The sequence below is a fragment of the Carya illinoinensis genome, chromosome 2 (genome assembly GCF_018687715.1).
Source record: "Carya illinoinensis cultivar Pawnee chromosome 2, C.illinoinensisPawnee_v1, whole genome shotgun sequence".
Lineage (NCBI taxonomy): Eukaryota > Viridiplantae > Streptophyta > Magnoliopsida > Fagales > Juglandaceae > Carya > Carya illinoinensis.
The window spans coordinates 32,515,323-32,528,730 of record NC_056753.1 but is presented as its reverse complement, the minus strand read 5'-3'; the positions used below and the strand labels follow the sequence as shown (position 1 = coordinate 32,528,730).

Sequence of the window (13,408 nt, the reverse complement as noted above, 5' to 3'; positions counted from 1 at the left end):
TTCAAAGTAGTAAAAATTAAATTAACCACTTTAGATCAAATGTCTAAAATCAGGCCCACTATGATGATGGATCAAGTAATCATCACCACCGTTGGGTACACCAAAAATTGAACTTCGGCTAAAAAACTGTTGGTGCTGAGCTCTTTGTAACTCTTTCTGCCTCCTCAATTCCAATACCTTCCGATGCGAATTGGAGTGCTTTGCCGAAATAAATGTTGGACTGGCGGCGGGCCGATACTCCGGCACTAATCGACCCGATTTGTAGCGGACTCCACAAGCGTTACAGAGGGTTTTGGGGCCCATGGGCCCAGTCCGCCACTGCGGGGTCTTTTCAGACGCACAGTGTAGACACTTGCGTCCCGAATAGAAGTCCGAGTCGTTTTGTTTGTTGCTCTCCTTTTTAGACGGCGTCGTCTTGGGAGGTGGGGAATCTAGGGATGGTGGTTTTTGGTTTGGCGTGTCAAGTTCGGATGGGTTGGCGAGGTGGAGAAGGCGCGTGGACCAGTCACAAGGGGGTGCGCGTGAGCGCTTGCTTCGCGCCTTACCGGGGAGTGGAGTTTCGGGCTGGAAAAAGGGGGCGGTTCGGGGAGGAAGCGTTTCGGAGGTGGAGGAAGCTTCGGGGGTCTGAGGTTTCGTGGTGATGGTAGTGAGACCTGAAAGGAAGTGGAAGGCTTGGAGGTCTTGTTGGGCAGAGAATGAGTCCTCCACAAAGTTCGATAGCCATTCCAGCTCTGCCAACTCGTCGTGCTGTAATAATACAAAAAGCAACCAAAACCGAAATTAATATCCATTATAAGAATAACAAACTTGATTCGTACATGAACAATCTGATGCACTTCACGCACAAAATTACCGAATTTTGCTTGAACGAGAATGCAATACAGACCAAATTCACAGAATGATCATGGAAATAAAAATGGAAGAAATGATGACTATGGCTGTTCTGTGTATTTACGGAAATTTTCTAGAACAATGCACCATTGCAACTACTTTTTTTTTTTTTATCTTTTTTTGTTAAACGAATATTACCAGGAAATCATTTTGCAGAATAATGCTGTAATTTATTCGGATAAAACGACCCTCTCGGTATGATTAATAATAATAGAACTTTTTTAAAATAATAGAAATTCCACTTTGGAAACGCATTCTTGACCTTTGGAAACTGAATACTAGAACCGCAACGATGGCAAAGCAACAAATTATGAATAAATTAATATGAAGTTTCAGAAAATTATTTTGAGTTTAGCAGAACAATCTGCGGGAAAATAGTGGAGTTAACTCTGATCAATTTGGTTGAAAGCTTAAGCACGTGAACTAAAAAACGGAAGAGCGCTAGGACTGTTAGAATAATTCAATTTTGTTCTACTACGTGACGCGATGAATTACCGGAACGCAGAGTTCGCTGGAGAACTGAGAATCGCCAAAACTCCGGGAGCTAATGTTGCCGAAGAACTGAGGTCCATTAGCTGAATTGCAGCTGTCGACAGCGGTTACGATGGAAGAATCGTTAGAATTTCCAGCGACATTGTCAAAGAGACCGTCGGTCATCACGGCGTCTTCGTTGGAAAAGTCCAGGAGGTCGTCAACGGTGAAGGGGTCTCCTGGCTTCTGTTTTTCCGACGACAATGGGGAGGCTCCCGCGCTGAAGCAGCCTCCCATAAATAGCTCTGGCACTTCCATCGCTGTAAGTATTTGTATGAGAGAGAGAGAGAGAGAGAGAGAGAGAGAGAGAGAGAGAGAGAGAGAGAGAGAGAGAGAGAGATATTTGTGTCTGAGAGGTCGTGTCTGAGAAAGCGAGAACTCAGGTGGTGGGGTTTTGAGGAGGAAAGAGAGGGGTATGAGTGTAAATTCGATAAAATTGGAGCATCTTCTTACATGCAGCTGCAGAGAAGTACGAATTAAATAAATAATGGAGAGGTGACTTGCAGGGTCTGTAAAGTTATTATTATTATTAATTAAATCAATTTAACTGTTTTTTTCTCATGAAAAACTATATATATATACTTCCAAACTAAATTATTTGAATTACCATGCATACTTATACTTTTTATGAATTTATTGGCAATGACGTCTGTCCTCTGCATTTTATACACCTATTTAGATTTGATTCCAAAGGGTGTTCAAATAATTAGGACAGAATCATAGAACGGTCCGGTTTCATTTTTTATATGCTAATGTTTTTAATAAGAAAGAACTTTAGAGGTTTTTTATTTATATATCTTAGATTATTAAGATTTTCATCCTACTGATTTTCTTTAATCTTAATTAATTAGTTAAGATTAAAGAAAGAACGTATGAATGTTCAATATTTACCCCTTAAGAATCGACCTCCTGCATGCAGGTTTTGTCGCTGTGACTCCTCCAATAATGTCCAGCATTACAGCCGGATTCCTCTGCTCCTATTTATTTATTTTAATTTTTGGCTCGGGGCCTGTGCTTTCTCATTATTAAAAAATATCTCCGTCTGAAATTTCTATATTTGAAGCCTAATTAATCCTACTTTCTACCCCTATTGCCCCATCATTACCTCTTATTATATTGGCCACCCACGTTTAAGCACGATGTTTACAGCTCAACTAAATCAGAAAAAGAACGGGCATGATGTTATCCACGTGGCTGCATCCCATGATTTTCACTTTTTATCCTTACCTACGGAGTAGAATCTATTTTTTAAATAAAAAAAGGCCAACGTAAATCGTTATTTAGTCACACCGATCCCCATGTAAAATTAACACTTCTAATAATTGATTACAGTTAACTGTGACCGTGAAATTCTTTGCAATATGGTAAATTCGCTTAAATCATTTATTTCTCCTTTTGTTTTTCCTCTTTTAGTTTACTTTATTTGCTTTAAAATTAATATTCTATTTTATTTTTTATTTTTTTGGGCGGAAGGAGGAGTCCAAGACCACGTGACAAAGCTGGAGGTGGTGTCAGCGATGCATGTGAGATTTCTTCAATGTTCGGTACAAATGCAAACCCATTATTGCCCATTGGGCTTGTCAATTCCACGTGGCACGAATCCATTGACCGTTTGGCCACTTTCCTTTTGTGCCCCCTCACACGTGCGTGACGTGCGTCGTGCCCAGCATGTCTAAAACCAACGTGATAGCACGTGCAAGCGAAGTTAGGAGGATGGCACCCAACCTTCTTAAAAAATAAATAAATAACTCTTAACTCACCTTATATTTATTTTGGGCCACGGATCGAGTCCATGATGGAATTGGACAAATCCATGCAACTTCATATTCCAAGATCACGCACGTGCAGGTTTTTCCTCCGTGTTTGAGGATCGAATTTCCCATTATTTGCGATGAATTAATGTAATTATTATTCAAAGAAATAATAAACAAAAAAAGGGTCACTTAAAACGGCACCATCTTTAAAGAGTGTGAGTGAAGATCAAATATTTGGTCCTCAAAACCGTTTTTCTATTCTTTTTGTATTCTTTTCAATTTTGCGTAGTGATTGTTATAATAGAGTATTTGTTAAAAACCTTCACTCTATCGTCATATATATCTTTTCCCTTATCTAAATGATATATTTGACTGCTTAAGAGGAGAGACAGAGAGAGAGCTAGTTTCCTAACGACGCTAACGCCTAAAAAATAGTGTGCTAATTGTTGTCAACACATTGGACTGTCATCATAGGTTGAATCATATATTTATATATGATACCAGAAGAACTTATAAGTTATAACTAAAGTGACAAAGGGTGAATGGGGTATTGGGAGTCAGGGTGGTTTTTCTGCCGAATCATATAATTTCTTCTTCTTTTTAAAACAAAAAGATTTTAGGATTCATTCACCTATGGAACCTAAACTACGGGAAAGATTATCACAACAACCCATAACCATGGTCTCCCACTTAAATCACAATTTGATCACAAGAAAAATCAAATTTATGAAATGGGGCTCATGCACACAAGTTCGTCCTTACCACTTGAGATATCCACAGGTGGGTATGCCTAATCATATAAAATATTTTTTTTATAAGTGATCATATAAAATATTAGAATGAATGCTTTTATATATTTATATATTAACCAACAGAAAGTTGCAGTCATCAATATAGATTATGTGAAAACATTGCTTACAAATTGAAAGAAAATTTGAAACCGACATTAGAAATCCACCATTACTAATTTCAACAGAGTTCCCAACAAACTAGAAGCCACGCTTCAATCCTAAGAGCCTAGGCTTTTTTATCAAATGTCACAGTTTGAAACTTTCAACAATGTTTTTTTTTTTTTTCAAATGCATATAAGTAAAACATTGAACAATGCCAACAAAAGTTCTAACATATATCATAATGTAAAGAAACAAAAATACATATTGTATGTAAAAGAAAAATATTGAGAATGGAATCCATTACTTTTGAGTGCATAGGTATCAGAATATAGATTATGGCTCAACTATAGTCACCTATTGCCATTCCCCCATCTACCACCTCCTTCCACAATGTCACATTATTGTTTCCATCAGTCACGACCAATATGTTTCCTGTCAGCGACTAAGAGACCCTCCAAATAGGAGTCTTAAAATCATTCAAAACCTTGCCTTCCCATTGATCCCCCTCCTTAGCCACAGTCCATATGATGACTTTGCCATCCTGTGAGGTGCTTGCAATTGTAGATTATAGAAGTCCCAAGTTGGGTGTCCAAGCGACCTCACGAACCCAATTTATATGCATATGAAGAGCTGGAAAGCAATCCATCTTCCAATTCCCATTATAGAACTTCCACACCTTCACGGTATTATGACAACCACCAAAGCAGAGTTTTTGAACAGGATCAAGCAAGCCGGAACCAACAAGAGCACTAGGCGCCGTTGAGGGAGCCCATGAGACAGAAGTTACACCAACTGGGTGAGCTTGGTCTATCCTTGCGGTGTCCCAACCACCATCTGGTCTTGCAGTGAAAACCGAGATGTTTCCATCAGGGGAACCACATGCTAGACAAAGACCCACTTTATGAGGTGCCCAAGCAATAAAATTGACAAAAGACTTGTGGTCATCAAAGACATGGGCTTGGATCCACTCGTTCTGGTTACCTTCCTTCCATATTGTCACATGCCCATCATAAGAACATAAAACAAGTAAAGATTCGAATTTTGGGTGAGCCCAGACTACTTGCCAAACAGGTCCTTGATGGCCGGTTAAGGTTGCCAGCTGTTGAGAGGTTGTATTACTGACCCCAATAATCTGAATGGAAAGGTCAGACGAGGTCGCAACAACATGCTTACCATAGTAGTCCATAGCAACATCGTGCACCACATCTTGATGACCGGTTTCAATTTTTTGTGAAGGCATTTTTCTGTGATTATCCATTGCTTCAAGAACAAGGGTCACTGGATTTAGTATCTCTATCCATCCTTCAACTGTTTGCAAAATAATCCAAATCCTCATAAAAAATAGATGATCTAAAATTTTTTAACATACCCAATATTTTGCTGCTTCTAATGTACAAGGAAAAAGAAAGGTGAAGTATCTCTATATAAACAAATGAAAATTCAAAAGGTCGATGACTAACTGTTCATGAGCTATCACTTGTTTCTAAGCTACCAAATTATAAACATGCGAAGCTTGCTATCTCATAGTTTCAATTTCTCTTATATTTCCAATATTTTCTCAGCTATAATTAAAAAAATATTTAAAATAGGGTATAATTTGTTAAAACTTTTTTTTTTTTAATGATGGGAAACCACCCCAAGATAGAGCCCTTAGGCCTCACCCATGAAATCTAAACCCCCAGATAGACTAACACATCAACCCACCGCTATAACCTCTCATTTAAATCGCAATTTGATCCCAATGGGAATTGAACCCATGACATGGGACTCAGCACACAAGTTAGCCCTTACCACTTGGACTACCCACAGGTAGGTTGATTTGTTAAAAACTCTTAAATGCATATCTGTTGTATAAAATTTTCCCTTGAGTAGTGATTGTTGTAAAGGGGTATTTGTTGAAAAACCCCACTCCCTCGTCATCTATCTCGTTTCCCTTATTTAAATGATATATTTGATTGCTTAAAAAAATAAAAAACAGCTTTTTTCCTAACAATGCTAAAGCCTAAAAAATAGTGTGTGCTAATTGTTCTCAACACATAGGACAGTCATCATAGGCTGAATCATACCGAAAGCACTTACAAGGTTTAACTAAAGTGACAAAGGGTGAATGGGGGATTGGGAATCAGGGTGGTTTCTCTGTCGAATCATATAATTTCTTCTTCTTCTTTTTAAAAAAATAATAATAATTATGATTCACTAACCCATGGAACCTAAACTACTGGGAAGACTAGCACAACAACCTATCACCATGGTCTCCCACTTAAATTGCAGTTTGATCACATGAAAAATGGAACTTAGGAAATGGGGCTCATGCACACAAGTTCACCCTTACCACTTGAGCTATCCACGAGTAGGTATGCCTAATCATATAAAATATTTTTTTTATATAAGTGATCATATAAAATATTAGAATGATTGTTTTTATGTATTTATATATATATACTAACCAGTAGAAAGCTGCAGTCATCAATATAGATTATGTAAAAACATTGCTGACAAATTGAAAGAAAATTTGAAACCAACATTAGAAATCCACCATTACTAATTTCAAGAGAGTTCCCAACAAACTAGAGGCCACACTTCAATCTTGAGAGCCTAGGGTTTTTTTTTTTATTTATCAAATATCACAGTTTGAAACTTTCAACAATGTTTTTTTTTTCCAAATGCATATAAGTAAAACATTGAACAATGTAGCAAAAGTTCTAACATATATCATAATGTAAAGAAACAAAAATACCTACTACATGTAAGAGAAAAACATTCAGAATGAAATCCACTACTTTTGAGCGCATAGGTATCAGAATATGGATTACGGCACAACTGTAGTCACATGTTGCCATTCCCCATCTACCGCCTCCTTCCACAATGTCACACTGTTGTTTCCATCAGCCACAGCCAATATGTTTCCGGTCAGCGACCAGGAGACCCTCCAGACAGGAGTCTTAGAGCAGGTTTGGTAAATGAGAATTCTCATCTCATCATTACAACTTTCTCAAATCTCTACACAAAATATAATAAACAATTTAATATTTTCAAATCTCAAAACAATAATAATACTAAAAATAATATTTTAAACTTTCATCTCAAATTCAAAATTATCATCTCTACCATTAAATCTCCCTTTAAAATCATTCAAAACCTTGCCTTCCCATTGACCCCCCTCTTTGGCCACAATCCATATGATGACTTTTCCATCCTATGAGGTGCTAGCAATTGTAGATTTTGGAAATTCCAAGTTGGGTGCCCAAGCGACATCATGAACCCAATTTGTATGCATCTGAAGAGCTGGAAAACAATCCATCTTCCAATTCCCATTATAGAGCTTCCACACCTTCACAGTATTATCACAAACACCAGAGTAGAATTTCTAAATAGGATCAAGCAAGCCTGAACCAACAAGAGCACCAGTGCCGTCAAGGGAGCCCATGAGACAGAAGTTACAGCAACTAGGTGAGCTTGGTCTATCCTTGCGGTGTCCCAACCATCATTTGGTCTTGCAATGAAAACAGAGATGTTTCCATTAAAGGAACCACATGCTAAACAAAGACCCACTTCATGAGGTGCCCAAGCAATAGAATTGATAGAAGACATGTGGTCATCAGAGACATGGGCTTGGATCTACTCGTTATGGTTACCTTCCTTCCATATTGTCACACGCCCATCATAAGAACATGAAGCAAGTAAAGACCAGAATTTTGGGTGAGCCTAGGCTACCTGCCAAACAGGTCCTTGACGGCCGGTTAAGGTTGCCAGATGTTGAGAGGTTGTGTATTACTGACCCCAATAATCTTAATGGAATGGTCGGACGAGACCGTGGCAACACGCTTACCTAGTAGTCCATAGCAACATCGTGCACCACATCTTGATGACCAGTTTCAATCTTTTGTGAAAGCATTTTTCTATGATTATCCACTGCTTCAAGAACAAGGGTCACTAGATTTAGTATCTCTATCCATCCTTCAACTGTTTGCAAAATAATCCAAATCCTCATAAAAAATAGATGATCTAAAATTTTTTAACATACCCAATGTTTTGCTAAAACTTTAAAATAAGGTATAATTTGTTAAAACTTTTTTTTTTTTTTAATAACGGGGAACCACCCAAGGCAGAGCCCTTAGGCCTCACCCATAGAATCTAAACTCCCGAAGAGGCTAACACAACAACTCGCCGCCATAACCTCCCATTTAAATCGCAGTTTGATCCCAAGGAGAATTAAACCTGTGACATGGGGCTCATGCACACAAGTTAGCCCTTACCACTTGGACTACGCACCGGTGGGTTAATTTGTTAAAAACTGCTAAATGCAGATTTGATCATCAGGAAAAGAAAAAAAAAGCTATTGTGTTAGATTTTGAATTTCACTAACTGGGATTGGATATAAGCAAGCGGGTGATCACCTTCCGCAAGAAAATGAACCAATACAATTTCAACTATAGGCCAAAAGGGTTTATACAAGTGATCAGCCGAATCGGACCGAAAAACCCTAATAAACTAGTTCCTAGATATTACATACATGTATAGAAATGATTTAAAAGATACAAGAAAATATAAGCACACCTTGTGAAAACAATGATAGTGTGGACGAAACACTGCGTTACGCCGATCAAGGCAAATTGCTCCAATTTGCTGCTGGTGTCAATGAGTAAAGAAAGGAGAGAAGGGAAACGCTATTCGGTGGAAAGAAATGCTAGTGCCCCTAGAGAATGGAAAGTATGAAAATTCAAAAATTGCCTAATTGATGAGGCCCAATGTCATGGATTTCTCTAAGATTTGGGCCTAGCGGAGACGGATGGAGAAATACTCTCTGTGTTTAAGAAAAGAAAATTTTATACACCACACTCACATCATACTTTTATTTCATTAAGTAAGATGTGACATATTTATTACTATTGAATGATCATTTATTATAATTATATACTTCTTTAGCATCCAATAGTGATGAATGTATCGCATTTTACTTAATGAGATGAAAGTAAGATGAGAGTGTGATATATAGCATTATTATTTTATTATTATTTTTTAAGTATTTTTTTAACATCCTTAATCAATAGAAAAATTAAAAAATTATACAACTTTACTAATAGTCACTTTGTTAACTATTAAATAACAAAAATTAAAAAAATAAAAGAATTAGTAAAAAAGTAATAGGAGGATCATAAGACTATCATTATTCTTAAAAAAAGACACGATATTTTCATATTTTAAAATAACAAAACATAATTATATTAGTGATTAATTCTATTTTCAAGTAGGTGGTTAGAGCATGATATACATATCACTTAAATATTAATTTTTAATTTTTAAAATTTAGAATTTATTTTTGAAATTAAATGATGTCATATAAAAATTTTAGTATGTGTTATATACACTAACTTAAAAATATAATTTTTATTTATTTATTAACAATATGACATGTCCGCTTTTCAAAACTATTTGAGTTACAATACCACACAAAGGAATTCTAAACGAAGCAAAAAAAAAACCCCATACAAGTATGGCGTGGATGATATGGCGGATAAAGTGATATATATTACACATTTTAATCTCTTCAATCTCATTAAATAGATATGGCAATCAGTATTTGTAACTCACTTCAACCGCCATAACCTCCCTAGATCTAACACAATAGTTTGATCTCAAGGAGAATTGAACCTATGACATGGGGGTCATGTACACAAGTTAGCCCTTACCACTTGGATTACTCACGGGTGGGTTAATTTGTTAAAAACTCCTAAATGCATATCTAATAATAATAAAAAAAAAAACTATTGTGTTAGATCTCAGATTTCACTAACTGGGATTGGATATAAGCAAGCGAGAGATCTCCTTCCGCAAGAATACGAACCAATGCAATTTCAACCATAGGCCAAAAGGCTTTATACAAGTGATTGGCCGAATCGGACCAAAAAACCCTAATAAACTAGTTCATAGATATTACATACATGGATAGAAATGATTTAAGAGATACGAGAGAATATAAGGACACCTCACGAAACTTTTTATTACCTATTTATTTTTTCATATATGGGAAATTCGAAACTTTTTATCATATATATGGGATTGGAAAAATAAAAGAGAGGATGCGTGAAGCACCGAAAAAGATGGTGTTTTTAACCGTTGAAAGTCTTTTTATTGTTTTATGTTGTACAGTAATTATAGTGGTTGAAAAATCATAAAACTTTATATTATGCATTTTGCATAAACAAATAAAACATGTCTTAAAATTTAGATGAGATACAGGGCATCCAAACCAGGCCTTAGTTCCACGATTTCATTATATTGATATGACCTTTTATTAATATAGTATAATAAAAATGAAATGCGAGTGTAATAATTGAGTCTTACATTTATTTATTTTTTTAAAAATAATTATACGATATTTATACAAAGATAATTTCTCATTGGTATTAGCACGTTTTCCTCATTGATCTTTTTCTAGCTCGATGGCTGATGGCTCTACGCAGATTCCCTCTTCCCATATGTTAAATAACTTAAATGTATCGTACCGACATGCCCGCCCATCAAGAAATTGGCCCACTTCCGATTTTTCATGCTTTGAAACCATTAACCAAGAGAAGAAAAAGTCTTGCACCAAAATAACAAGGTCCGCAAACACATTGTCAAGGAAAAACATGTGAACTGCCCATTCGTAAAATCGTAGTTACTTTTTCACCCTCAATCAATATGCGAGGATAAATGCTTAGTTATAACAGAATTTTATCAAAATAAATTTATAAATTAACGTAGGTTAATGTGTTATACTATTATGATTATGAATTTTAAAAGTTTAATCAAATTAATATTTAATAGTTTTAAAACTTTTGGATTAATGTTGAGTATTTAATAATTGGTATAAAAGTAAGATTATATCACACAAATTAAAGTCATGGAGGGGCGACCAATAGGTTAGATTAAAATGTTTTGATACTATGTATAGGTATAGTGTTAAATTATTGAATATTGATAAATGAGTGAAACCTCCAAAAATGAAATGATTACCACCAAGTCAGCGTCGATAAAGTGGACTATTGTGGATGTTGGATTTAAAAGTTTGGTGGAATGTTATGATCCTGAAGATTTTAAAAGTTCAACTAAATTAGTATCCATATTTATAGTGCTTCTGGATCATGTATAAGTATAGTGTTAAGTTATTGAATACTGATAAATGAGTGAAACTCCCAAAAATGAAATGATTACCACAAAATCAGAATCAATAGAATGGGCCACCGTAAATGTTGGATTTTGAAGTTCAGTGGAATGTTATGATCCTGAAAATTTTAAAAGTTTAACCAAATTAATATATAACATTTATAGTACTTTTAGATCAAGGATTAGATTGTAAAATTATTTGTATTATAAAATAAATCTAACGAGTAACAAAAAGTCATATCAGTTTATAAATTTATTTTTTATAAAATATTTTTGTCACTATAGTAGTTTTTATCCGTACAGAATATAAGAATCAATGGAAGGAAAAATAACATCCGTAAAACAGAGCCCTCGAGTTCAGCGGAGAAAGCAGGGCCGTAAATTTACCATCTAAAAACACCATCATCAAAACGACCTACCACCTAACACGATATGAGCACTACTACATAGAACATAAGACAGGTTGACTGCAGTTTTTTAATCCCCTTGCCAATTTAAGCATATGAGAAATTCTCATAATAGAAAGCCGGCACGGCATACTCTTTCAGACTGCATTTTTATGTTATTCGTTCAAGTTGCATATCATCTCTATTACATAATGGAAAGTCCATGCATGGTCCGCGGTCTCCGAGATCATTATTACAAGAGAAGCCATATTACTCTTCCTTCAACCCTGTCAGTGGTAGGTGATGAAATCAATTTTTTGTCACCATTCCCTTACATGTTTAACTTGTATTCTTCCTCTTTAGCTGAACCTTAGATGCCATTTAGGTCGAGATATTTTACCCACTAACAATAGATCTAATATATTTATATATAGAGAGAGTAAATGGCTGTTTAGAGAAATACTAATGCTACGTACAATTGAAGGAATTTGAGATTTGAGAGACAAGAGGGGATTACAAGCTCACAAATATCATCTTCAACTTTAGAACGAGAGTTTCAAGATATTATCTTTTTCAGAAAATAGGTCTTCGACCTTTATTATATATAGAGAAATGAGAGACTATAAAATACTTATATTATAGTATATTTATCCTCTAAATGAATTTATAGAGTTAGATTTTGTGTCGAATTATATAAATTTATGTGTTTTAATTTCAATTTATATTTTATATATTTATTTTTTATTAATTATTATGAATGTACGTATAGATACTGTACCACAACGTCAAACCGCTATCGAAGACTGAAAATCACCTCAATGGCCATAAATGACTATTTATTCCGTTTCAGCGTGTTGTACAATTTTCAGCATTAACATGAATATATCCTATTATTTTGATCGTATTTCTCCTCTTTTTTGATTACTCAACCCTTCATATTAAAAACTAACATAAAGATTAACGAACTATCACAATTCATGTGATTTTTCGTATCTAACATTTACTATTGTCGGTTTTAACGGTACGATTAAGCTCTCTACTGAGGGAGAGGGCAAATCCATATCCTATTATTTTAAGTCCACAAGCAAGGCAGAGGGAAAATCCATCATATTTATTTACAAACTATCATGACTTCTTGAGCTCTCTACTACAATAATATAAATGGAGAAGGAGAAAAAATAAAAAAATATACATATAAGGCTGAAGAAGTCATGATACTTTGTTGATTTACATAAATTGCAATTTTACAAAATCTCATGCATGCACGTATCTATTAATAATATAATGGAGGAATTGTTGATTTTAAGAGGTTAAAGATGATGCCTTCTTTGAAATAGATCATTTGGAGTTCCTGTGCATGGTGGCGTATGTAGAGAAGCCATGTCGGTTTGTAGAGATCTCATTATTTTATAGAGATATTTTTCGTTTATTAGATTGATTGAGTTTTATTTGTCGTATATCTTATTGTCTTATCTCTTAACTTTATCTTTTCTCTTATTATTAATGACGAGTTTTCAATAGATTGGACCCATTCAACTTTATCCTTAACATTTTGTAATATATATATAGATATTTTAGTTTAGTTTAGCCATTGCCATTCTTTTTAGGCCTTGTTTGTTTATATATATATATGAAATAAAAATTGAATAAAATATTGTTAAAACATAATTTTTTGATATAATTTTTTATTGGGTTTTGAAATAGTTTAATTATTTATTGTATTTTTTTATAAAAATTTAAAAATATTGTAATGATTAAATGAGATAATTTATGAAAACAAACAAGAAATTTTATCCTCTATCCA

At 34.9% G+C, this 13,408-nt stretch overlaps 1 protein-coding gene and 2 pseudogenes across 1 annotated transcript; all 3 read right to left on the bottom strand.

The window, feature by feature from the left end:
- On the bottom strand, nucleotides 1–1,769 carry LOC122295391 (GATA transcription factor 9-like). Its single transcript, XM_043104398.1, has 2 exons — nucleotides 1,387–1,769; nucleotides 1–747 (listed from the first exon to the last, which is right to left on the bottom strand). The coding sequence occupies exons 1-2, from the start codon at nucleotides 1,678–1,680 to the stop codon at nucleotides 31–33; spliced, it is 1,011 nt and encodes a 336-aa protein (XP_042960332.1). The 5' UTR covers nucleotides 1,681–1,769; the 3' UTR covers nucleotides 1–30.
- A 2,633-nt stretch (nucleotides 1,770–4,402) lies between these two features.
- Nucleotides 4,403–5,309, bottom strand: LOC122295386 (annotated as a pseudogene).
- Nucleotides 5,310–6,878: 1,569 nt separating this feature from the next.
- LOC122295379 lies at nucleotides 6,879–7,964 on the bottom strand (annotated as a pseudogene).
- Nucleotides 7,965–13,408: the final 5,444 nt, after the last annotated feature.